Consider the following 26,603-nt stretch of genomic DNA (forward strand, 5'->3'; position numbering starts at 1 on the left):
ATCCTACGTCAGTCTCCCTGCACTGCTAATCTCTAGTAGCAATACACTAACTTGGTTTTTGTGGGGGTTTTTCCCAGTAATAATGTTGATGAGATTCTCTTCTTTCCCTTGTCCCTTCTTTCTTCACTTCTGCTTGGAAACCTCATTTAGACACTAGCTATCTGTACCGATTTAGGACCAGCAGGGATCTTTCAACCACTCACAGCCCTGGACCAGAAGGCCTTTGCCTAGAAGTAGGCAGCAGTCGACAAGGTGCTTTTGGAAGTTGGCAGTGAGTGAGCAGGATTAATGACAGTGCAGGTTCGGATGTGGTGCCTCTGAGGCTGGCTGGGGGGACTCCCCTTATGTGACTGCATCTCTGGGTTTTCCAGCAGGTGGAGAACTGAATCATCCAGGGCTTCAGTTCAGCAGGCCCAGCCAGGCTCATCGTGGCTACAGCCACAAAGCTTCCCTGGTGCCGGGCGCTGGGCCGTGAATGTGCAGCCGAGTGACTAATTTGGGCACTTAAGAGTGATGAACGGCCTGGCTGTGCTTCCGCCGGCGAGTGGAGCAGAGGCCCCACTTCCCAGAAGGGGATGCTACAACCTAACGAGCTGCTGGCTGGTTTGCTGTCCAGAGAGCTTTCCTTCCTGCCCTCGTCTTTGGAGACACCGCTTCCCTGAGTCTAGGTCCTGTGTGCTCAGGCAGTCACACTCTAGCGCCCTTTAAGTAAGAGGTGTTCAGCCACCTCTTGAAGTCTGTCTGAGCAGGCAGCAAGCTGGCCTGAGATGGGCTCTGGGCGCCGCCTGGCAGCTGAGCTTCCCTCACAAATTGCCCACTGCCATCTCTGAGGAGACAGAGCTGTTCACAAGCCTCTGTTCCCTTCATTGTCTGGATCTCCTCGTGCCGTCCTGTGTGTTATTTCAGTGACTCGCTTTTCCAAGAGCTTTATTGCTCTTCTGATTCTGAAAGTAACGGGTGCCCATTACCAAAAAGTGTAAAAGGGAAGAAGAGGCTTGCCTGGAAGCCTTACCATCAAGAAATATCTGCTGCTAGCATTTTGGACTATAGCCTCAGAAAATTTTCTATGTACATATGCTCATAGATTTTTTTTTTTCTTTCACTTTTTAAATATCAAAATGAGATGATCCATACTCCTTGATAGCTTTCTGTTTTCAGTATGGCATGAACCTGTTTGTGTCAATAAATACAAATCTATATCCTTGCTTAAAGGAGCCCTGGTGGTGCAGTGGTTAAGAGCTCAGCTGCTAACCAAAAGGACAGTGGATCGAACCTACCAGGTCATCTTCTGTGGGAGAAAGATGTGGCAGACTGCTCCCATAAAGATTCTCAGCTTTGGAAACCCTGACCTACAGGGTCGCTATAAGTCGGAATTGACCCCACGGCAACATGTTTAGTTTTTGCTATATCCTTGCTTATACTTCACAATGTTCCGGAACTATGATTATTTATTTAACCATACCTTGTTGGTGGATATTTAAGTTGTTTATGGTTTTTCACTATTATAAACACTTGTAATTTTTTAATGTAGCTTTTTTTTTTAATTACATAAATAATATACTTGTTTGTTATGGAAAAATCACATAGTGCAGAACAAACTCCAAAGGTGAACATGGAAACTTCCAGAAAAAAACCACTGACCATTTAATTTAGTGTTATATCTTTTCAGACATTTTCTATCATAGTGTATGTAAAATCAGCAAAGTCCTTTGTAGATTTATTTTTTATTGTTGTACTTTAAGTGAAAGTTTACAATCCAAGTTAGTCTCTCATACAAAGATTTATACATACATTGTTATGTGACCCTAATTGCACTCCCTATACTGTGACAGCACACTCCTTTCCACCCTGGATTTCCCTTGTCCATTCAACCAGCTCTGACCCTGTCTGCCTTCTCATCTCACCTCTGGACAGAAGCTGCCCATTTTAGTGTCATGTATCTACTTGAGCTAAGAAGCACACTCTTCATGAATATCATTTTATGTCTCATAGTCCAGTCTAATGTTTGTCTGAAGAGTTGGCTGTGGGAGTGGTTTCAGTTCTGGGCTAATGAAGTGTCCAGGGGCCATGTCTTACTGGTCCCTCCAGTCTCAGTCAGACCATTAAGTCTGGTCTTTTTACTAGAATTTGAGTTCTGCACCCTACTTTTCTCCTGCTGTCAGGGACTGTCTGTTGTGTTCCCTGTCAGGGCGGTCATTGGTAGTAGCCCGGCACCATCTAGTTCTTCTGGTCTCAAGCTGATGCAGTCTCTGGTTTATGTGGCCCTTTCTGTCTCTTTGGCCAGTACTTTCCTTGTGACATTGGTGTTCTTCATTCTCCTTTACTCCGAGTGGGTTGGGACCAATTGATGCATCTTAGATGGCTGCTCGCTAGCTTTTAAGACCCCAGACACCATTCACCAAAGTAGGATGCAGAACGTTTTCTTAATAAACTTTGTTATGCCGATTGACTTAGATGTCCCCTGAAACTGTGGTCCCCGGATCCCCGCCCTTGCTCATCTGTCCCTCAAAATGTTTAGTTGTGTTCAGGAAACTTCTTAGCTTTGGTTTAGTCCAGTTGTGCTGACTTCCCCTGTAGTGTGTGCTGTCCTTCCCGTCACCTAAGATAATTCTTGTCTACTATCCCTTTGTAGATTTTTTTAAATACTCAAGGGTGATTGAAAAAAGATACAACCTTTTCAGGAAGCAGTTTATAAGAGAGAAAAACAAACAGCATTGAAAAGCTAATTCTGTTGGACAGTGCAGTGTTATGCAGGAATTTAAAATGATGTTTATTATGAAAAATTTCAATCATACAAAAACTTGAAAGAGTAGTACCATAGTGAGCACCACATGCCATTCAGCTAGATTCAATCATTGTTAACATTTTGCTTTTTGTTTTTGGGAGGGGGATCAAGATGACATATTTCTGAACACATCCAAGCTCATCTGTTACATTTGGTTCTTGTATTGTTTTTAATCTAAAGCTACAGCCCACCTCCTATTTTTATCAAGAAAGTTTTATTGGGGTGCCCACTCATTTACATATTATCTGTGACTATTTCTGTACGGTAACAGCAGAGTTTGAATAGTCGGAACAGAGACTGTATGGCCCGGAAAGCCAAAAATATGTGCAATTTGTTCTTTACAGAGAAGATTTTCTAACTCCTGACCTAGAATAGTTTTTTTGTTCTTTGTTTTGAAGAGCCCAGTAGGCTGGTTGTCTTATAGAATATGCCACATTTTGGATTGTCTTGTTTCTTGTGATGTTTGTTTGTTTTCTCTTGCTTGATTTTTATTTTTTAAATTTATGTACAGTGAAATTCATTCTTTTTTACTCATGTTGTTTTTTAAATTTGTTGTTGTTAGGTGCCATCGAGTCGGTTCTGACTCATAGTGACGCTATGTACAACAGAAGGAAACACTGCCCAGTGCTGTGCCATCCTCACAATCGTTGTTATGCTTGAGCCCATTGTTGCAGCCACTGTGTCAATCCATCTTTTTAAGGGTCTTTCTCTTTTTCGCTGACCCTCTACTTTACCAAGCATGATGTCCTTCTTCAGGGACTGGTTACTCCATACAGTAAAATTTTTGTTGTTGTTGTTGTATAGTTGTGTTTGTTGTTTTTCAGGTTGTTATCTTTAGCTTTGTTTTTTTTTTTTTTATTATTATTTTTAGCTCTTTGACTTTTGATAAAGGCATAGAATTGTATAGCCACCACCACAGTCAAGATACATAAGTTTCATCACCCCTAAAAATTCCGTCATGATGTCTCATTGTAGTCAGCTGCCCTCCTCACCCACAACCACAGACCTGTTCTGTATACCTGTAGCTCTGCTGTTTTCCATAATGCCACATAAGTGGAATCATATAGTGTATAGCCTTGTCAGTCTGGCTTCATTTATTTAGCATTTGAAATTCATTTGAGGTTCATTCATATTGTTGTGTGAATCAGTAAGTTGTTCCTTTTTATTACTGAGTAGTATTCTGTTATGGATATACCATAGTTTGTCTTCACCAGATGAAGGGCATTTGAGTTGTTTATGATTTTTGCAGTCATAACTAAAGCCATTGAAAACATTAACATGTTTTTGTGTGAAAAGTTTCATTTCTTTAGAATTGCTGGGTCATGTGGCAACTCTGTTTAACATTTTCAGAATTTCCCCAACTATTTTCCAAAGTATCTGTAACACTTATAATCCCATCAGCAATGTATGAGGGTTCTAATTTCTCCACATCCTTGCCAACAATTATTACTTGCTGTCTTTTTAATTTTAGCCCTAGTGGGCGTTAAGTGGTATCTCATTGTGGTTTTGAGATGAGAGAATGATGACTAATGATGTTGAGCATATTTCATGTGCTTACTGGGCATTTCTGTTTCTTCTTCGGAGAAATGTCTACTCAGATCATTTGCCTGTTTTCTGATTGGGTTATTGTTAAATTGGTGATTTCTTTATATATTCTGGATACTTGTTGCTGTCAAATCAATTCTGATTCATGGCAAACCCCACGTGTTACTGAGTAGAACAGCTCCATAGGGTTTTCTTGTCTGTAATCGTTACAGAAGCAGATCATCAGGCCTTTCTTTTGCAGTGTCACTGGGTGGGTTCGAACCACCAACCTTTAGGTTAATAGTCAAATGCAAACTTTGCCACCCAGGGACCTGTATTCCAGATACAAGTCCCTTATGGGCTATGTCACTTGCAAATGTTTTCTCCCACTCTGTAGGTTTTCTTTTTACTTTCTTAATGGTATCTTTTGAAGTACAAAAGTTTTTAATTTTGATGAAGTCCAACTTAACTATTTTTTCTTTGTCGTGTTTTTTGGTGTCATACCTAAGAAATTATTGCCTACTACGGTCACGAAGATTTACAGCTATATTTTCTTCTAAGAATTTTATAGTTTTATCTTTAACGTTTAGGGCTTTGATCCATTTTTAGTTAATTTTTGTACAGTAAAACCTGTGAAAGCCAGAACCTCTGTAAGATGGATCCTGTCAAAGGCAGAAAACTTGTGAGACCTGGAAAAACAAGGCCATCCCATTGTATTCTGGCTCTCACAGGTCTCACTGTATATAGTGTGAGGTAGGAGTCCAGCTTCCTTTATTTGCATGTGGAGATCCATTGTCCTAGCACTGTTGAAAAAATGATTCTTTCCCCTGTGGAATTATTTTTGCACCCTTTTTGAAATTCAGTGACCATAGGTGTATGGGTTTATTTCTGGACTCTCAGTTTTATTCCGTTGATCTATATGTCTGTCGTTACGCTAGTGTCACACTTTTTTTTTTTTTTTTAAATTGTACTTTAAGTGAAAGTTTACAGTTCAGGTCAGTTTCTCATACAAAAAGTTACACACACATTGCTATGTGACCCTAGCTGCTCTCCCTATAAGGTGACAGCACATTCATCCCTTTCACCCCGGATTTCCTGTGTCCATTTGACCAGCTCTTGTCCCTTTCTGCATTCTCATCTTGCCTCCAGACAGGAGCTGCCCATTTAGTCTCATGTATCTACTTGAGCTAAGAAACACTGTCTTCACAAGTATCATTTTATGTCCCATAGTCCAGTCTAATCTTTGTCTGAAGAGGTGGCTTCGGGAGTGGTTTCTGTTCTGGGCTAATGGAGTGTCCGGGGGCCATGTCTTCTGGGGTCCCTCCAGTCTCAGTCAGACCATTAAGTCTGATCTTTTTACTAGAATTTGAATTCTGCACCCCACTTTTCTCCTGCTCCATTAGGGACTCTCTGTTGTGTGCCCTGTCAGGGCGATCATTGGTGGTAGCCAGGCACCATCTAGTTCTTCTGGTCTCAGGCTGATGCAGTCTCTGGTTTATGTGGCCCTTTCTGTCTCTTGGGCTAATATTTTCCTTGTGACATTGGTGTTCTTCATCCTCCTTTACGCCAGTTGGTTTGGGACCAATTGTTGCATCGTAGATGGCCACTCGCTAGCTTTTAAGACCCCAGACACCATTCACCAAAGTGGGATGCAGAGCATTTTCTTAATAAACTTTGTTATGCCAGTTGACCTAGATGTCCCCTGAAACTATGGTCCCCAGACCCCCGCCCCTACTACTCTGTCCCTCAAAGTGTTTGGTTGTATTCAGGAAACTTCTTAGCTTTTGGTTTAGTCCAGTTGTGTTGATGTCCCCTGTATTGTGTGTTATCCTTCCCTTCACCTAAGATAATTATTGTCTACTATCTAGTTAGTGAATACCCCTCTTCCTCCCTCCCCACCCTCCTAACCATCAAAGAATGTTTTCTTCTGTGTTTAAACCGTTTCTTGAGTTCTTACAATAGTGGTCTCATACAATATTTGTCCTTTTGCGACTGACTAATTTCACTTAGCATAATGCCTTCCGTATTCATTCATGTTATGAGATGTTTCATGAATTCATTGTTCTTTATCATTGTGTAGTATTCCATTGTGTGAATATACTATAATTTGTTTATCCATTTCTCTGTTGATGGGCACCTAGGTTGTTTCCATCTTTTTGCTATTGTGAACAGTGCTGCAATGAACATGGTAGTATCACACTATCTTGGGGACTGTAGCTTTGTAGTGAGTTTTGATATCAGGAAGTGTGAGTTCTACCTTGTTCTTCTTTTTCAAGATTGTTTTGTCTATCTGGGTCCCTTGCATTTCCATATGAGTTTGAAGATCAAGTTGTCAATTTCTGCAAAAAAAAAAAGGCAGCTGAGATTTTGATAGATACTGGGTTGAATATATAGATCAATTTAGGGAGTATTATCATATTAATGTAGAGGGTCAGTGAAAAACGGGAAGACCCTCAACAAGATGGATTGTCACAGTGGCTGCAACAATGGGCTGAAGCATAACAATGACTGTGAAGATGGCTCAGTACTGGCAGTATTTCATTCGGTTGTACATAGGGTGGCTATGAACCGACTCTGCGACTCCTAACAACAACAGCACCATGTTAATATTAAATCTTCCGATCTGTGAACATGGGATATGTGTTCATTTACTTCTGTAATTTCTTTTTACAATGCTTTATAGTTTTCTGTGTACAAGTCTTCCACTTATTTTGTTAAATTTATTCCTAAATAATATTCTTTTTGATTCTATTGCAAATGGAATTGTTTTCTTAAATTTCATTTTGCAGTGTTTGTTGCTGGTGTATAGAAGTACAGTCGATTCTTATATATTGATCTTGTATCCTATAACCTTGCTGAACTCATTTAATAGTTGTAATAGTTTTTTCTTTGGATTCTGTAGGAGTTCCCATATACAAGATCGTGTCATCTGTTAATAGAGATAGTATTGCATCTTCCTTTCCAATCAGGATATCTTTTATTTCTTTTTCCTTCCTTAATTGCCCTGGCTAGAACCTCCAATACATTGTTGAATAGAAGTAGTGAGAGCCAACGTCCTTGTCTTGTTCCTGATCATAGAGGGAAAACATCCAGTCTTTCACCATTAAGTATGATGTTAACCAGAAAGTGAAACCCACTGCCATCGAGTCAGTTCTGAGTAGAACTGTCCCATAGGGTTTCCAAGGCCATGATCTTTACGGAAGCAGACTGCCACATCTTTCTCCCGTGGAACGGCTTGTGGGTTTGAACTGCTGACCTTTCAGTTAGCAGTTGAGCACTTAACCTCTGCACCACCAGGGCTCAACTATAATGTTAGCTGTGAGTTTCTTATAGATGCCCTTCATGAGGTTGAGGAAATTTCCTTCTCTTCCTAGTTTGGTGAATGGTATCATGAAAGTATGTTGGATTTTGTCAAATGCTTTTTCTGTATCCATTAAAATGATCATATAGCTACTATCCTGTATTCTATTAATACGGTGTATTGCATTAATGAATTTTCATATGTTAAACCAACCTTGCATTCCTGGCATAAATCCCACTTAGTCATTGTCTTACTTATGTAGTGCTGCCGTAACAGATATATCACAAGTGGATTGCTTCAACAAAGAGAAATTTATTCTTTCACAGTCTAGTAGGCTACAAGTCCAAATTTAGGGCATCAGCTCCAGGAGAAGCCTTTTTCTCTTTGTCAACTCTGAAGGAAAGTCCTTGTCATCAGTCTTACCTTGGTCTGGGAGCATCTCAGCACAGGAACCTCAGGTCCGAAGGATGCACTCTTGCTCCTGGCGCTGCTTTCTTGGTGGTATGAGGTCCCCACATGTCTCCGCTTGCTTCTCTCTTTTATAGAGATTGGTTTAAGACACTATCTAATCTTGTAGATTTCATCAGTATAACTGCCGATAATCCATCTTATTACTTCACAGTGATAGGATTTACAACACATAGGGAAATCACCTCAGATTACAAAATGGTAGATAATCATATAATACTGGGAATCATGACATAGCCAAGCTGACAGATATTTTTGGGAGACACAATTCAATCTGTGACAGTCATAGTGTATAATCCCCTTTTTTAAAATAATTTATTTTATTTTGTTGTTGTTGAGAATATACACAGCAGAACATACACCAATTCAACAGTTTCTTCATGTATAATTCAGTGACGTTTATTACATTTTTCAAGTTGTACAACCATTCTTTCACCCTCCTTTTCTGAGTTATTCCTCCCCAATAAACATAGATTCACTGCCCCTAAGTTTCCTGTCTAACCTTTCAAGTTGCTGTTGTCAATTTGGTCCCGTAGAGATAGTTCTTAAAAGAGCACAATGCTCACGGCAGACATTCTTTACTAGTTAAAGTAAACTGTGTTTGGTTTTAAGAAGACTTCTGGGGACATTTTTGGTTTAAGGCTTAAAGATTATCTCAGGGATGTATAATACCTTTTATATGTTGGTGGTTCAGCTGGCTAATATTTTGTTGAGGTGATATATACTTTTAAGAGAAAAAAACAATATAGGTGTATTTTTAAATAAAGGAAATATTCCCAGAGTTGATTATCATAAATAGTAGAATTCTGAGTGGTTGATTTTTCTTTGATACAGTTCTCTACATTCTAGAGTTCTGTAGTGGACCTTTCCAAGCAGGAGGAAATGTTACCAGCGTGGTTTAACAGAATGAGTGTGCTGGTCTTGGCCGGGGTAGGAGGGAGTTGAAATGCATACAGCCTTTCTGGCGGGCATTTTGGTATTAAGTATCAAAACCCAGCAATTCTGTATTTAGGAATTTTCCTCAAGGAATTATTTGCACACCTATGCCAAGATGTGTGATTGCTGTGTTGAACAGCTTGAATATCCATCAGTAGGTTACAAAGCAGAATGAATAATGGCTTGATAGTACAGGTAGTCCCTGGGACAAATCGCACTTTGGACCGCCCTTTTTTTGGGGGTGGGCCTTACGTAACGTGAGTAACTGGAGAAGCAGCAGATGTTAAAGCTGTAAGTTTGTATGTAATGTTTCCAATCCCCAAAGACAAAGATCAGATTTATAAAAATACCGATAATTAAAGGCAATAATAATGAAAACTTAAAAAAAAAACGGAGGCATTCAGCTTATGCCAGACCCAACTTACGAGGGAGTCGTCGGCTGTCAGTCAGGCACTAGCTGTACAGTGAAACCTGTGAGAGCCAAAACTCAACAGGACTGCCTTGTTTTTCTGGGTCTCACAAGTTTTCTGCCTTTGACAGGGTGCAGTCTTCCCACTTTTCTCTCGCTCTGTGTTAGTGGAAAATATGTTAGTTTTTCCGCCTTACACGTTCTGGCTTTTGCAGGTTTTACTGTATTTGGTTTTTAAATGATACATGGTTAGATATATACACTTTTAAAATCATGTGGAAGCCTGTCCACCACACTGGGAAGAAAGGAGGTGGTCTCCTGGTGATCAGATTCCTGGGGGAAGCCTTCACTGTAGTTGGTCTATGCCCCAGTTCACACCTTTGTGTGCAGGGGTGGGAACTGGGCAGAGCACACCTCCTGGGGAAGCAGTGGAGGGACGTCTTTGCTCCCAGGATGGTGATTCGGAGCAGCAGGTGACAATCTCTGCTAAAGTCTGTCCTCTGGATGCCCCAGCCTGGCCCAGAAGGGCTGCTTTCTGTGTGGGTAGTCGAGACTTTTCTGTCCCTGTGCTTCCATTTCAGGTCCCAAATTTCCCAGGCCTCCTGCATGTTAACACAGGCCTCTTCCCTGATGTTTGTCTGAGAGCAGCAGATAGAGCCCACTGCCCATTATGGGTGAGAAGAGAATTGCGAGAATGTGACTGGGGCATCGAAACATCTGATATTTGTAGGGCCTTATTTTTAGGAAGCACAGATATAGTCTTTCCTTAAACTTAAAAACAAAAAGAAAGTGTTGTGAAAGAATTCTTGCGTCCCAAAGTTCAGAGGTCTTTCCCAACCACTCACTAACCCCTGGATCAGATTTCATTTCCCTGCCTGGATGCCAGCATTAGTGTTGTTCTCCAGATTGACTAGGATTGACTCCTCCCAGTAGCAGGAGATGTTTGCACACAGAGCCCGCTACTGAACTTCCCCAGGTCATCACCATGCCTGTCCACAGGGCCCCATCTCACTCATCTTCTCTTGCAGGTACTGCTTCTCTGAGATGGCCCCCGTGTGTGCTGTGGTTGGCGGGATCTTGGCACAGGAAATTGTGAAGGTAAAAAGCCACCGTGAAACAGAAGAGCATTGACCCATTGGGCCAAACAGAACCTGAGGGCTGTCCTTGGAAGCTAACCCACCCCATCCTTGTTTTATACCCTGCCCTTTTCTTCCCTTCCTCTCCCTCTTCCACCCCGTCCCCATTCTTGCCATCCCGTCCGGGTGGCCATTCAGCAGATGACCCAAGCATGGACTACTCTGTCCTGAGCTCAGAGCTGGACATGTTGCCTGTAAGGTGCTGTCTACTCTACTATATATTTATCTGGTGCTAATTATATCTGCCAGGGATTCTGCTTCTCACGGTCTATAAAATAGGGATGATCATGATCCCTATTTAAGAGGAAGAAACCAAGACCCAGAGAAGAACTCCAAAGCTTGTGCTCTTAACCACGACTTTATACTGTTTCTCCATCCATCATGCTGGCATCAAGCCCCTCTCATTCTACCCCATGCGCATAGGTGTGTGTACAGATGAGCACAGTCAGTGTCTGTGGGGCACATGCACTGTGCCAGGGGCCCTGTGAGGCCCTGTACAGGGCGGCCCCGTGACGACACCAGGCAGTTGCTATTGTCCCTCTCAGAAGGAAAGTCTTTCATGTGGGGACCCCTAGCCAGTAACTGGCATAGCCTTTTGAGTCTCTCCCAGACCATTAGGGTTGTTAAAACTATAGCATGCTCTCAAATGTATTTTCTTTGGGAACTTTATTATTTTCCCGAACGTGTTAAATTTGCCTTTTGCAAGGTCTTGGCTACGTTAGTAGATTTCTAGTCATGGTTTGTCCTTGACATTCATGAGGCAAAATTGGGCCTGGTTAAATGGTTTCCCAAGTCTATTTACATGTCAAGTAAATGTGGAGACTCAGCTCTCACCACTTTGTCTTTGGGTCTGTAAATTTGCTCTGGAGACAGTTGACTGAATTTGATAGTCTCACCCTCTTCCTCAGGTTCCTGTTTTCTCTTTACCTGATCCTTCTCTCTGGACCAACGTCTCCCTTCCCCAGATCTGCACTTCTTCTCTGTCCTAAGCAGTGGACATTCACCAAAGAGAAGAGGGGAGGAAAGAAGAGAGGTGTGTGATGGCCAGGCCTGTCTCTGTCTCAGGCCTTCAGCTTAGCCCAGAGTGAGGTGGAGATGCCATTTCTAGGCCCAATCCAGGAAGTTGGCAGTGACTTCCCAGAGCACCGTGTTGAGAAGGATTCTGAGGCTGCCTGTAGACAGACCCAGCAGGAAAGACTGCACAAGCCGTAAAGGGGGGTATGGGAACCTGTGTATTTTTCTAGTCTATAATGACAGCAACAATAATAATAGATGACATTTACTGATAGCCCATTATATACCAGACAATGTTGTTTGTATGGATGAACTCATTTCATGAGGTAGGAACTGTTGTGGTCCCTAATTTATGAAGGAGGAACTGAGGAGCAGAGAAATGCAGTTGATTTCCCAAGCTGGTAAGTGGCAGAGCCAGGATTTTAACCCAGTCAATCTGGTTGCTGAGCCCGTGTTCTTCACCATTTGGCTGTACTGTCTCAAGTGCCCACCAAAGACACTCTGCAGAGGCCCTGGGACCACCATCCTTGCACCCTCAGCCTCAGCTCTACACCCCTCACTGAGAAGCTGCTCCCTGAGTTGTCCGTGTGGGATGGAGATTGGGGGTCAAGACAGGTGCCCTCGACCCCATTGTTTGCAGTGGCTTCTGTGCGTCCCAGTCTTCACCCCTCACTCAGCCCCCTCCTTCCTGCCGCTGGGGACAGCTGCTGCCAGCGTCTTGTTTCTGTTTATCCCAGACAGTTCGAGGACTCTGCATTCTTGGTTGCTGGGTGTGTTTGGAATCTCCCCCTGCCTCTATCATGCTTGGGAAGCACTTTACCTTTTGCCCCATGTTCACCTGTGTCCTGCTGTCTTGTCCTCGCCCCTCACCCTTACCTAGTGCCTGTCCAGCCTGCAGCTAGCTGGCCTTAGGGCCATGCAGTCTGGCGTCTTAGCTCTCCCTGCTCTCCTGAGGGACCTCTGACCACCTCTGAGGAGGACACATTGGGAGACGGAGGGGAGGGGTAACAGTCTGTTCCCTGGAGTCATCCTCATGTCCTCCCTTTCTTATGCCCTTCCAGACACTACACCCAACATCCATGTCCCTTGTCAAGTGTGTTTCGTTAGCCTAGATTATCCTTCCCTTCCATCCATCCCCACTGTCCTTAGCAGGTCCCTACAGGCTCCATGCTATTTAACTTGTATCATCTCCTGGGATTTATGGCCTAGGAGTTGCAGCTGTGGGTCTCGGGCTCTTCTGCTAGGCTGGGTGCTTGGAATCCCCAGATACTGGTGAAGAGTCCTCATTAGTAACAGCAAACCAAAGAAACCAAACCTGTTGCCATCGAGTCGATTCCAGCTCATTGCACCTGCCCCATAGGGTTTCCAAGCAGCGGCTGGTGGATTCGAACTGCCAGCCTTTTGGTTAGCAGCCAGACACTTAACCACTGCACCACTGGGGCTCCTTAGTAACAGCAGCTCCTGTTTATTGAGCATTTACCATGTGCCAGGCACATTACAAACCTGATGGCATTTCATTTTCACCAAGGAGTAGCAGGCAGGTGCTACACGGTTTGTCTGTTTTGGATGGGAGCTCAGAGAAGCACGCCTCTGATCCAAGCCCCACAGCCAGGAGGTGGCCGAGCCAGCCCTGGGCGTCCATGCCCTCAGAACCAGCTAGCACATCTTCTCCAGCCTGGCCCCCCTGTTGGGAACACCGTAATCGCCCCAGAGCTCTGCCCTCTTCTGCCCCATCCCAGGGGCTTCCTGTTGCCCGAAGAGTACAGGCACCATCCTGTCCCTGCACTTGGGCCCTTCCACACACCCCACCCTGCCCCTGCCTCGCTCTCTGCCCTGCCTCCAGGCAGCTGCCCATCTAAACCTGTAGCTTGGCCCAAACCCTCTATCCCCTCCAGCTCCTTTCTCTCTGCCCTTGGTCTGGAATGGCTTGTCCTCCTCCTGACACCTCGCGTGCCTGACTTTGTTTCATCTGCCCAAACGGATGTAAGCTCAAGGACCCAGTACATATAGTCAGTGTCCAACTGATACTGATAGTTAAATATAAACGTAATGATATAGGGGAGCCCTGGTCGCACAGTGGTTAAGCGCTCGGCTGCTAACCAAAAGGTCAGCAGTTTGAGTCCACCAGCTGCTCTTTGGAAACCCTATGGGGTAGTTCTACTCTGTCCTGTAGGGTCACTGTGAGTCGGAAATAACTCAATGGCAATGAGTGGGTTTTTTGTTTTTTTTTTTAAATTATGTAGGTTATAATGCAGATAAAATAGTAATGCAATTACTGAGCATTCACTCTGCCATGCACTGTGCTAAATTCATTACAGGCCAGGTCTCACTTCCTTCTCACAAGCTTCACGTGGGCAGAATCCTTAATACCGGGCACAGAGTAGATACTCAATAAGTTTTCCTTAGCTACACAGTAGATCACTTGAGGTGTAGGTATAATTGTCCCCATTTTACAGATGAAGAAACAGAATGGGATTGGTGCTCAGTTCATGGAGAATTTAAGGGTGTCTAGGGCACGTTCTTGAGCTCGTAAATGAGGTCCTTCCTTGTGAATGACGAGCGTGGTGCTCCCTGGAATCATAGACCCAAGCCAGCCGCATGCCTCAGTGATGTCCTCTCTTGGTGGTAGCTCTTGGTGACGTTTCAGCCCTCTTTGAAAATTCTCTGACACCTGTGAACTCTCTCCCTAGAAACATGCAGGTACATACATGACTCAGTGTATCATTTCAGGGAGTCTGGCCCCATTTTTACAAGGCTTCTGTCCTTCTGTTGACCCCTTCTAGGACCTCTGGGTTCTGGGGCTGTCCTGTGGGAGGCAGGCAAGCCCCAGCCATATCAGTGTGTGTCCCCGATTAATGTGTCACCCAGTTCCCTTGGGTGATGAAGGCAGCAGCCCAGGACCGATGAAACAAATTGTTGCCTTTATCAGTTGAATAGTCAGAAATAATTATCACTGCTGTTTGCCGAGCAGTGCTGCTCTGCGCTGGGCATTGTTTTAGATACTTGAAGTTCATCATCTATTTTAATCTCCCAGGATAATGCATTTGTTATTCTCATTTTACATGGGGAAAGTTAGGTTCAGGAGGTTAAATGATCTGCCAAAGGACCCACAGCTGGGAAGGGACAGAGCAAGAGAGTTGTGACAACCAAAAATGTCTCCAAACATTGCCAAATACCCCCTGGGTGGGGGGCAGAATCGCCCACCATTGAGAACCACTGCCCTACACTGCTTTTAGAAGACTTTTTTCCCCTCATTTTATCCCTTTTGAAGCCCTTGGCTGACCCTTTCTCTTTCTTTTCCCACCAGGCCCTGTCTCAGAGGGACCCTCCTCACAACAACTTCTTCTTCTTTGATGGCATGAAGGGGAGTGGGATTGTGGAGTGCCTCGGCCCCAAGTGAACCGAAGACTTGGCAGCCCCAAGATGCTGACTCGCAGCACGCCCAGAGATATTCCCTTCCCCCTTCCCCCACGAAGGCATCTCAAGATGGGGAAAATGAAGTAATTGGACCAGTACACACCACTTCCTGTGAGCATGGAGATTGTGCAGATGTACGGCTTCCGCTCGCCAGCAGCTGCTGAACAAGGGGCTGGGGACTGGTTCTTCCCATTCTGGCGCTGTCAGGCCTGTGTGCGAGCCGAAGGCCTGCCAGCTCCCCTGAGTGGTGATCACCTCAAAGCACCCCTTTGACACCTCCCCACCTGGTGTCATCATGGCTTCGCCAGCCTTTTGGGGTCTCGGCAGAGACCCCTGCCAGGAACCAGCATGCCTTGTTGCTTAGGTGCCTCTTACCACCTCGGACTTATTCCCCACCTGATGTCACACAGCAAGGAGTGTGACTTCAGGTGGCGAAGACGGCCCAGGCCCGATGAAACGCCTGTGTAACCAAAGTTCCAAATTCAGACAGGTGCCTTTAGAGAGGAAAAAACAGGCTTGGCGGAATGCCTTTCCTCCAGTTTGAGATCCCGAAAAACAACAGGTGCCATCTGCTATGCTGGTCTTGAATTTTCGTTTAGGATTAGTGAAGTTCAGTCTGGGTTTGGGAAGAGGGAAGTGTTATTAAGCTCCCCCACCCCCCCCCTCGGGATATGAGGGGAGACCTTCTGAGTGGAATATTAGTGGGAGAGCAGCTTGTTTAAAACGGCCTGTTCATGGGCCCACCCCTGGAGAGGCACGTTCCCTGGGGCTCAGCTGGGACACGGAGCTCCCTTTTAACAGAGCCCGGTAACTGAGGCAGGCAGGCCTGCAGGAGGTGGGCATTTTAATTAAGTGGTTGTCCTTCATTTGCCCCTGAAACATAGCTGTTTGTGTTCCACATGTTTTCTACACTTTCCTTGGTTCTTTAAAAAGGAATGGTAGTAAAAATAAAGTTATTTTGGTTTGGATTTTTTGTTGTTGTTTTTCTTTCACATTAGAAACTGCGTCTGACAGGGACTGACCCTCCTGGTTGACCTTTAGACCTAAAGAAATGCCACTGGATGCCCTGACATGACTGGGAGATTCCTTCCCTTGGTCACCATTCCTGCCCCCATTCTTCTGGATAATGCAGCAGGAGTTAGACTGTGTGAATTCTAGAGGAAGGAGAAGCTTCGGGTTCCAATTGTCTCTTCAGTAAGTCAGATAACAGAGGCTATTCTCTGGCAAGAATTACAATAATCGTGAAAAAGGGGTAAGACAAGGATATTGATGCTACCATCTATCAGCTTTAATTGGAGCCCATGTTTCTCTGGGCTCAGCAGCCTGTACTCATTCCGGGACACCTCACACTCCTGTGTTTCTCCTCGATGTCAAGTTGTGCGAGGGCTGGATTTGCTCAGTTCTGACTAAACCAGCCCCTTTCCCATTTAAGTCCTGCTGCCGTAGGTGATTTCCCATTTAAGTCCTGCTGCCGTAGGTGAAAGAACTGGTCTCCACAGGGTATGTGATTTCCCACACCCTGCTTCCACCTAGATGAGGATGGAGCTGTCGTTCAGGCACTTCTGGAGGCGGGGGTCCCTTTCTGGACCCCATTAATGTAGAACCTGTGGCACCAAGGTCAGCAGTTTTATCGCCCCTTGAATCTCACCCCAGGTTTGAAATTTTGAGCTATTATCTCCTTTCCCTTTGCAATGTGAGGCCTTGGTCACAAGGGGGAGCAGGTGGGTCTGGATGGGTAAAACAAGATTGTCACTGTCAAATCTTCTTGAAGCCTTTCAGACTTTTCCAACCCTGTACCTCTAATAAGGAGCCCTGGTGGTGCAGTGGTTAAGTGCTGGCCGCAAACTGAACGGTCAGTGGTTTGAACCCACCAGTGGCTCCGCTGGAGGAAAGACCTGGCAATCGGTTCCTGTAAAGATTACAGCCTAGGAAACCCTCTGGGGCAGTTCTGCTCTCACATAGAGTCACTATGAGTCAAAATACAGAGCTTGGTGACGCAGTGGTTAAGCGCTCGGCTGCTAACCGAAAGGTGGGCAGTTCAAACCCACCGGCTGCTTTGCTGGAGAAAGATGTGACAGTAAGCTTCTATAAAGATTACAGCCTTGGAAACCCTATGGGGCAGTTTTAGTCTGTACTGTAGGGTCTCTATGAGCCGACATTGACTCGTAGGCAGTGGATTTGGGTTTTTGGATACCTCTAATAGCAAGGATTTAGTCATCTGGAGCAGATACCTTGGGAACCGGGAGAGAGGTGGAGCTGAAGCTGCCAGCCTCAGGCAAGAAATAACTTTATTCTTCAAATTTCATATTCTTCCCCCATAGTACATGCTCCTGTTACAAAAATGGGTTTCCCCAAGTCTCCGGGAAGCTGCACAGTGCTTATCCTGTGGCGTCTGGTACCTCCAGGAGGTATATAGCCCATTCGAGAAGGAGGATCTAATCCATAAAGGTAACAAATAGTTTGGCTGAACCACTTTGAGATGCTGGGGTCACTAGGTGAAAGAAAAAGCTGCCAGGTTTCTCACCCTATACCACACTTCTCTTGCCCCTGATATATGTAATGACTCAGCAGTTATGTGCTTAATACATGATGCCCTTAAAGCCTCAGAACATTCTAGTAGAATAGGTACCACTCTAATATATGCAGAAACTGAAAAAACACTATAAAAAGTTCTCAGACTCCTTGCAGCCCCACATTCTACAATTCCCCTTTGCAGAGCAGACTTTTGCCAGTTTCTTGCATATTTTTTAAATTGTTTCATTGTGAAAACAAAACAAAACAACTATATACATATATGACTACTAAACCGAAAGGTCAGCAGTTCAAATCCACCAGCTGCTTCTTGGAAACCGTATGGGGCAGTTCTACTCTGAGTCGGAATCAATGGCAATGAGTTATGTGGTATATATAAAACAAAACATGTACCAGGTCTATGTTTTTTACAGGTGTGATTCGGTGACATTATGTTCATCATGTTATGCAACCAGCACCACTACCAGTTTCCAAATTCCACCACCATTAACAGAAACTCAGTGCCCCTAAGCAGTAAGTTCCCCCCTCCCCTCTCCTTCCTGCCTCTGGTAACCACTAATAAGCTTTGGTCTCTATAATTGCGTATTTCATGTAAGTGGGATCATACAGTATTTGTCCTTTTGTGACTGACATTTCATTCAGCATCATGTTTTCAAGATTCATCCATGTTGTAGTATCTATCAGGACTTCATTTCTTTTTCTGGATGAGTAATATTCCATTATATGTATGTACCACATTTAATTTATCTATTCATTTGTTGATGGACAGCTTTTGGCTCTTGTGAACAGTGCTGCAGGGAACATTGATGTACACGTACTGGCTTGTGTTCCTGCTTTCGGGTCTCTTGGGTATACACAGAGGAGTGAAATGCTGGGTCATATGGTCACTATGTTTAACATTTTGAGGAACCCCCAAACTTTTCCACAGGAGCTGTACCATTTTGCATTCCCACCAGCAATGGATGAGGGTTTCAATTTCTCCACATCCTCACCAACAACATCTGTTTTGTTTTGTTTTGTTTTGTTTTTAAATAGCATTCTAGTGGGGGTGAGGTGGTATCTCAGTGTGGTATCGCATTTCTCCTGGAAAAGGACATCATGCTTGGTAAAGTAGAGGATCAGGGAAAAGAGGAAGCCCCTGAACGAGATAGATTGACACAGTGGCTGCAACAATGGGCTCAAACATAGCAATGATTGTGAGGATGGCGCAGGACCGGGCAGTGTTTAGTTCATGGGGTTGCTGTGAGTCGGAACCGACTCGACAGCACCGAATGACAACAATGACTAATGACGTCAAGCATCTTTTCATGTGCTTGTTAGCCACTTATATATCCTCTTTGGTCTCGTATTTTTTGGGTAAATACATAGATGTGTGTGTGTGTTGAGATATGTCCTATTAGCGCCTTTACAGATGAAGAAAAGGAGGCTTAGGTTGCAGTTGGCAAGTCAAGAGAGTTTAATAATAAAAGTGAATGTTCATTATACAGAGTCCTGGGGTGGTGCAAATGGTCATGCTCTACTACTAGCCAAAAGGTTGGCAGTTCGAATCCACCCACAGGCACCTAGAAGACAAGCCTGGTGATCTGCTTTCAAAACCTCAAAAACCCAATGGAGCAGTTCTACTCTGTACACATGGAGTCACCATGAGTCAGAATCGACTTGATGACAACAGCAACAACGTTCATTGTGCTCACACTACCTGCCTGGTACCCTTCAAAATAGTTGGTTACATGTTGCCGTCAAGTCGAGTCATTGCCAGAATAGTCCTTAGAAGCCAGGATGGTAAGGCTTCGTCTCAAGTACTTTGGACATGTTATCAGGAGGGACCAGTCCCTAGAGAAGGACATCATGCTTGGTAAAGTGGAAGGTCAAAGAAAAAGAGGAAGACCCTCAATGAGATGGATTGACACAGTGGCTGCAACAGTGGGCTCGAACATAACAATGATTGTGAGGATGGCGCGGGACCAGGCAGTGTTTTGTTCTGTTGCACACAGGGTCTTCATGAGTCAGAACTGACTCGACAGCACCTAACAACAACTAGAATAAATGGTTCATTATTTTGGAAAAATATTCAGTGTTCTATTTTGTAGTGTAAAGATATACATTTAAAAAAAAAAAAAAAAGGCTCTATGGACCCATACGGTCACCAGATTTCTACATGATATGTGAACTGGTACAATATTAACAAACTATACTGTGAATCGTTAAGGATGTGTTCTTGTAATCCTTAGAGCAATAGTGGAGCAGTGGTAGTGGTTCAGTGGTAGAATTCTCGCCTTCCATGCAGGAGACCAGGGTTCAATTCCCAGCCAGTGCACCTCATGCGCAGCCACCACCATCTGTCAGTGGAGGCTTGCATGTTGTTATGATGCTGAACAGGTTTCAGGGGAGCTTCCAGACTAAGAGGAACTAGGAAGAAAGGCCTGGCGATCTACATCTGAAAATCAGCCAGTGAAAACCTTATGAATCACGATGGTCAAATCTGCAGCTGATCGTGGAGATGGCACAGTACCAGGCAGCATTTTGTTCTAGTCTCCATGAGTCAGGGTCCAACTCGATGGCAGCTAACAGGATCAGAGCAATACAAAAAAATTGTAAGAGATATAGTTAAAACACCAAAAGATTAATTTAAATGGAATTCTAAAAGTTATTCAACTAATCTGAGAGAAGGCAGGAAACAGAGGAACAAAAACCAGACAAACAGAACAGGACAAACAGAACACAAATAGTAAAATGGTAGACCTAAATCCAACCATACCAATCATTCCACGAGATGTTTCTGGAGAGAGGAGGTGGTTGGTGCAGGGGCAGGTAGTATCTTCTAAGGAGGAAATGTGCACCCACGTGGGGACTAAGCAGACCTTTGCCTCTTCGAGTGTGAAGGCTTGTACGGCCGCTTCTGTGGGGCCCTGTTTGGAAATATTTGTTCACGAAGAGAACTATAGGGAATAGTGTAACAAACCCCATATTCCCAACTTCCTTTTGCCACTTGCTTATTTTGCTCATCATTGTTTGTGTTTATTTATGTTGATACAGTTCACTGCTGTGTATTATTCTGAAAGTGTGGTGGACTTGATCAGGCTTTATGGCTGTCGGGCACTTAGGTGGCTGGCTCTGTGCAGTGGCAACACCGCTACCTTGGATGCTCCCATGCACACCTCCGACCTTCTAATGGAGACACCTGGGAAGGCAAATGCCAGCGTCAAGTCTGTACATCTTCAGCTTGACAAGGTTTTGCCAGATTCCTGTCCAAAGTGGTTGTTCCCTTTTCCTGTGCCCCGGTATTCTAGAAGTAGGTTCCTGGGTGACACAAATGGTTTGTGCTCATCTATTAATCTAAAGGTTGGCAGTTTGAACCCACCTAGAGGCTCTGTGGAAGAAAGGCCTGGCAATCTGCTGCCATAAAGATGACAACCAAGGAAACCCTATGGAGCAGTTCTACTCTAACACCTGGGGTCACCATGAGTCAGAATCAACTCAACGGCAAAGCGTTTGGTTTTTGGTTTCTAGAAGGGCCTTTTTCCTGAGCTTCCCATTTCCCTGAGGTTGGAACTGGCAGAGCTGGATGCCCATCCCATTCCCCGTGGACTTCCCACCACCCTACAGACAGGGCCCCAGAAGGAGGCTCTCAGCAGACCTGACAGGCCTTGACTAGGCCACGTGGCGGGGAAGGTGGGCAGAAAGAGCGTCCACTGTTCCAATCTGATTTTATTGAAAAGGAAACATACAAAAATCATGTACAAAAAAAATTAACCAAACATGTACAGAAAATTCATTCCGGTATCTACAGCAGCGCATATACAGTATTTTACAGGCTGGGCCACCCCTCCCCGCTCCCAGACTCCTCCCTCTTCCGAGACCCCCCCTCCCTGACTCCCCGTCCTCCACCCCAGCGCCTCGCCCTGGGGACTAAGGCTGGGGCGGGTTCCACCACCATATCCCACCCCCCAAATGAATGCCAGTGGTCACGCGTGCTCTCTCTAAACCTATGAATGGGTTCGATGGGGGGAGGGGGGTGGGTCGCGGGCAGAGCACAGGATTCACAGTCTGGGCCCCTCCTGGCCACCCCCAATGAAGGTGAGGCAGGCATGACCATCACCCGCCGCTGGCTCAGGGAAGATGGCTGGGCGCTGGGCCGGGGCTGTCCAACGCGCCCCATTCTCTGGCTCCAGGAGGCTAGTGGTCACGTTTGGCTCATTTGCTCTTCACGGGCCCCTTCTCTGGGAGGAGGGGGGGAAGCACCAGGGGCCTGAGGCCAGGCCCAAAGTGAAGGAGCACTGGGGGGGAAACTCCCAGTGTCACCCCTGCAGCTGGAACGGGCAGCCAGCACCAGCAGCCTTTCCTGAGATGGTTGGTGGTGGGCGGTAGAGGCAGGCGGTGCAGTCCCCACCCCCTCGGTCACCGCCGCCTTCCCTTCAGATGCTGAGTCCGGCAGCCCGCCCTCCCTGGTGCCACGGCCAGGGACCCAGGAGTCCACTTCTCCGTCAGTGCCCCTCTGTGGCTGCCCTGGCCGCCCTGGGGCAGGCGGGGCCGGTAGTCCAGTATGCTACATGGTGCAGAAAAAGTCCCCCGCGCTGGCCGGGGCGTCAGGAGGTGGGAGGGGCCTGCCCCCCGAGTCCCCGACGTCCGCCGGGCGGGTGTGGGCACCTAATTGGGCTCCATCTCTGGGGCGCCGTGGCCCCTGGGTAAGGGCAGGAGTCCCATGATGAGATTGTACAGGACCCTCCAGGGCGAGGGGCGGTGCCGCTGCTGCTCCTCCTGTCTCTGTGGAGAAAGAGGAGGAATTAGAGTGGGCTGGGGTCTCAGGGCAGAGCGTGTGGGTGCTCAGGTTGGAGGGCAGCTGAGGGCAAGGTAAGCAGGGCCATCTCGGCCTAGGAGATGTTATGTGTGTGAGCTACACCCTCAAGCCAACCCTCTGAGTAGGTTCTATTATTATTATTGACCAGCGGCGCAATGGTTAAGTGCTTGGCTGGTAACTGAAAGGTCATAGGATTTGAACCCATTCAGCAGCTTTATGGGATAAAGGCCTGGTGATCTGCGCTGGTAAAGATTACAGCCCAGAAAACCTTATGGGGCGGTTCTACTCTGTCACAGGGGGTCGCTATGAGTTGAAATTGACTTGACAGCATCTAACAACAACCAGTTCCCAAAGAGTAGACTCCGACTCATGGTGACCCCATGTGTGGAACTGTGCTCCATAGAATTTTCAATGGTGGATCTTTCAGAAGCAGATCGCTAGGCCTTTCTTCCAAGGCACCTCTGGGTGGGTTTGAAACTGCTAACTTTTCAGGTAGTAGCCCAGTGCTTAGCCCTTTGCGTCACCCAGCCATCAAAAACCGTATGAAGCACAGTTCTCCTCTGGCACACATGGGGTCGCCATGAGTCGGAATCGACTTGAAGGCAAGTAACAACAACCCCTTATGCTGAGCATATGGGCAGGCCCTGTGCTATGCAGGACACGCCTTATCCCCATAAGACACGGAGGGAAGGAGAAACTCACTTTACACATGAGAACATGAAGGTCAGAGAAGTGATCCTTAAGGGAACTCAGGGCAGGAACCAGCGCCTGCCTCCTCAACACCCCCCACCAACTCTTTTGGCCAGGACAAGGTGGCAAACGGGCCTGTCACATTGGCATAAACTAAAAAGCCTGCCACCTGGCACAGCCACCTTGGAGAACAAACTGGTAACCACCTAGTAAAACTGAAGGCACCAAGACCCAACCACCCAGATATCCACCCTGGAGACACTTGCCCATGGGCGCACCAGGAGACCTGCCTCGTTCCGAAGAGCGAAAGAACCAAATACATAAAAATTGAAAAGTAAACAAAGAAATACCCTAAATATCCACCAATGAGAAAATGAATAAGGGCATTATATATAGATAGATAGATATAGATACAGTAGAAATACTAGGTAGCAGTGAAAATGAATGCCTTGAAACTCCCCTTACCCATATGGATGAATATCAGAAGTATAATATTGAGGGGAGAGAAGTGTGGAGAGGGGCACACACATCATCTAAACCAGTTACCATCGAGTCTACTCCAACTCATGGCAACCCCATGTGTCAGAGCAGAACAGTGCTCCAGAGGATTCTCAATTGCTGATTTTTTGGAAGTAGATCACAGGGCCCTTCTTACAAGGCACCTCTGGGTGAACTCGAGTCTCCAACATTTCAGTTGTCTGCCAAGCACGTTAGTCGTCTGTACCACCGAGGGACTCCCTATAGGATCTATGTTGTTGTTGGGTGCCATCCAGTCTATTCCAACTCATAGCAACCCTATGTGACAGAGTAGAACTCTCTCATAGGGTTTTCTACGCTGTAATCTTGATGGGGGCAGATCGCCAGGTCTTTCTTCCGTGGAGCTGCTGGTGAATTCGAACTGCCCACCTTTCAGTTAGTAGCGCAGCGCTTAACCATTTTGTCACCAGGATCTATATGAGGCTTAAAATGTCCACAAGCCTAAGCATTGTTTTTGGCCTCGTAAATGCATAGTAAAAGAATAAGCCCTTGATAGGGAATGAGATTCCCCAACTTTAGAGGCTCTCTCTGGAAGGAGGGAGGGGAAAGGATCGGGCAGGTGAACAAGGAGCTTCAAATTGTGTGTGTGTGTTTTCTTTAAATTATTTTAATCAATGATCTGTACCTTATGCATAATAATCAGCATTTCTATAGTACTTTTTTTAGTTGCCACTCATCTTTTTAAAAATCTCTTTTCATTCTTTAAGATCCCATGAATTAACTGGGAACGTGAAACACTGAGCAACTACATCTTGACTAATTTTTTTTTTTATTGTTGTAAAAATATATATAACAGCATGTGTAAAAAAATTCTAAGACAATATTTGCCGATTTTACCTTTTTTTTTTTTTTGTTAATAAGCAAGCAGTACAGGTGTAATGTTCGGATTAGATAGAGCTGGGTGGTGGGCGCCCTGTTTTGTCGTAAAAAGAGGCCGCGTTGTGTTTTTGTGGGTTGTTTTTTTTCTCCGGGGAGGCGGGAGTGCGCTCCCGGGGGCGTGGCTCCTCGCCGCCCCGCCCCCTGCCCGGGAAGCTGGGTGGCGCTGCAGGCCGGGGAGGCTCAGGCGCGGTCCCGCGCCGCTGCTGACTCACTGGCTATAAATAGCCGGGGATATATTAGCTGCGCCGCTCAGCGCCGCCCCAGTCTCCGCTGCCGCAGCGCTCTGGCGGCTCGGCCACCCCGGCCCTGCCGGCTCTGCCAGCACGGCCGACGGGCGGCTCGGCGGGCACACCACCCGCCCCCACCCCTACCTGCCTGTCCCCGCCGCGACCCCGCCGCGCAAGGCAGCAGCTGCCGCACATCTGGCGGGGCCGCCTGCAGCCCTGCCCCCCCGCCTCCGGCGGGAAGTCCCACCTGCCGTCTACCCCTCCCCCAGACTCACCCTCCGCTCGTACAGCGCGTTGAGGTCGTCCGCCATCCGCCGCAGCTGGGCCCCGATCTCTCGGGCCCACTGCTCCTCCTCTCCCCGGACCCCCGGGGCCGCCTGGGTGCGCCCGCCCGCCAGGGCCCCCGGGACGCTGGGCACGGGCGACTCCAGGTGCTGCTCCGCCGGCGAGAGTGAGGGCTGAGGACCTGGGGGAGGACGAGGGGCGAGGTCAGTACCCACTTCCCCTCCCGGCCTCGAGGTGTCCCTGAGGATCCGGGAGCCCAGGTGGCCAGGCCTGCTGCTCCCTTTTCCAGCCGCCTGATTTCTCTTCTGCTCCTCGCCTCATTTCTAGCGATTCCTCTTTCTCCTCTTAGAGGTAGACTTCTCAGCTCCTCCTCCTCAGGCACCAGAAAGCAAGCAGAGGTCGTGAGGAGGCCTCTCTGGGGTGACCTGTCTGATCGGCCACCTCCCCACGACCCGCGTCAGCCTGGAAGTCCTTCCTCGTATCTGATCCAAGTACTTCTATTACAAAAGGGGGTCGAATTTTGCCTGCCCCATTTGACAGGTGCGGAAAACTGAGGCCCACCCTAAGAAGGTCATACAGGGATACAGCGACTGACCCCACCCCGAGTCACAAGCCTCAGGTCTCCTGCCCCCTCGGGTCCAACCGCAGTGAAGCCACACCCCCGGATGTGGCTGGAGCCAGGAGACCAGAAGGCCAGACTGGCCACCGCTGAGAATGGTCCTAGGGGGCTGGGATGCTGGCGATATCTTCATTCCCTCCCCGCTTCTGAGTTCCTCGGACTTCTCTGTCTCACGAATCTTGGCATGACGGTTCCCCACTTAAGGTCTAAAACAAGGGCCTCAGTTTCCCCATCCGTAGCTCGGGTGCCGATATTGGAACTCCCCTACCCCACCGCCAGGACTGAGCCAGGGAAGTTTCCTCTCCCCTTACCCCCTTGGGCTTGCGGAAACCAGAACAATCTTTTCCCTGCCACTGTGTGTGTGTGTGTATGTGTGTGTGTGTGTGTGTGTGTGTGTGCGTGTGTGTGTGTGTGTCCGCTCGCCGGGCATCACAGAGTTAACAGCCCATCAGGCAGGGGACCTTTAACCCTTCTCTCCCCACAACTCACCCCCGCCCCGAGGGGAATTTCCCAACACAATTGCCCCTCCCCCTCTCCTTCCTCCTCCCGGACCGGCCCAACCGGGGTAAAGTGATGCAAATAAAGGCAAACGGCCACCCTCGCCGCCCCCACCCCAACAAAGTCCAGAGGGGCCAGTCCTCCCGCTCGGCCCACTCCCTCCAACTGCAATCCCAAAGCGGGTCAAGGGGACCCAGACTGGAGGAGGGGGCTGGGAAACAGCTGTTGCCCGAGGCCCGGAAGGGGCCTTGGCCTGCAACTCGAGGACTGCAGTCAGATTCCAGGAGGGACTTCCCACTCGGCTTCTCCCCAACCCCCGCCTCCCACTCTGTCTTCCTGCTTCTTGCAACACAAAGACCACACTGGCCACACCCTCCCCGTGGCCGGGCTCCCCGCCCCCCCCCATTCGCTCCCACTTCTCGAGTTCCCCGAGGTCTCTCTCCTTGGCTCTCAACATCTCGGGCGTGGGACGGGCACTCACCGTCGGGGCGTGGGCCCCGCGGCCGGCTGCGGGGACCCCCTGGCCAGCGGGGGCCCCCCAGGGAGGC

General features: G+C 47.0%; 2 protein-coding genes across 2 annotated transcripts in view; one reads left to right on the forward strand and one right to left on the reverse strand.

Moving 5' to 3' along the window:
- Window positions 1-15,947, forward strand: part of SAE1 (SUMO1 activating enzyme subunit 1) — an 82,338-nt gene extending 66,391 nt beyond the window's left edge. The window contains exons 8-9 of the mRNA XM_004381608.2: window positions 10,452-10,521; window positions 14,881-15,947. Of these exons, the coding sequence (XP_004381665.1) occupies window positions 10,452-10,521; window positions 14,881-14,973 (163 nt within the window). The 3' untranslated portion in view covers window positions 14,974-15,947. The remainder of the gene's footprint in view (window positions 1-10,451; window positions 10,522-14,880) is intronic.
- A 5,263-nt stretch (window positions 15,948-21,210) lies between these two features.
- Window positions 21,211-26,603, reverse strand: part of BBC3 (BCL2 binding component 3) — a 5,660-nt gene continuing 267 nt past the window's right edge. The window contains exons 1-3 of the mRNA XM_023736254.1: window positions 26,537-26,603; window positions 24,929-25,119; window positions 21,211-22,286 (exon numbers count right to left, since the gene is read on the reverse strand). The exon at window positions 26,537-26,603 is cut by the window's right edge and continues 267 nt beyond it. Of these exons, the coding sequence (XP_023592022.1) occupies window positions 22,170-22,286; window positions 24,929-25,119; window positions 26,537-26,603 (375 nt within the window). The 3' untranslated portion in view covers window positions 21,211-22,169. The remainder of the gene's footprint in view (window positions 22,287-24,928; window positions 25,120-26,536) is intronic.

Source organism: Trichechus manatus, unplaced genomic scaffold (genome assembly GCF_000243295.1).
Source record: "Trichechus manatus latirostris isolate Lorelei unplaced genomic scaffold, TriManLat1.0 scaffold00087, whole genome shotgun sequence".
In the NCBI taxonomy this organism is placed as follows: Eukaryota; Metazoa; Chordata; class Mammalia; order Sirenia; family Trichechidae; genus Trichechus; species Trichechus manatus.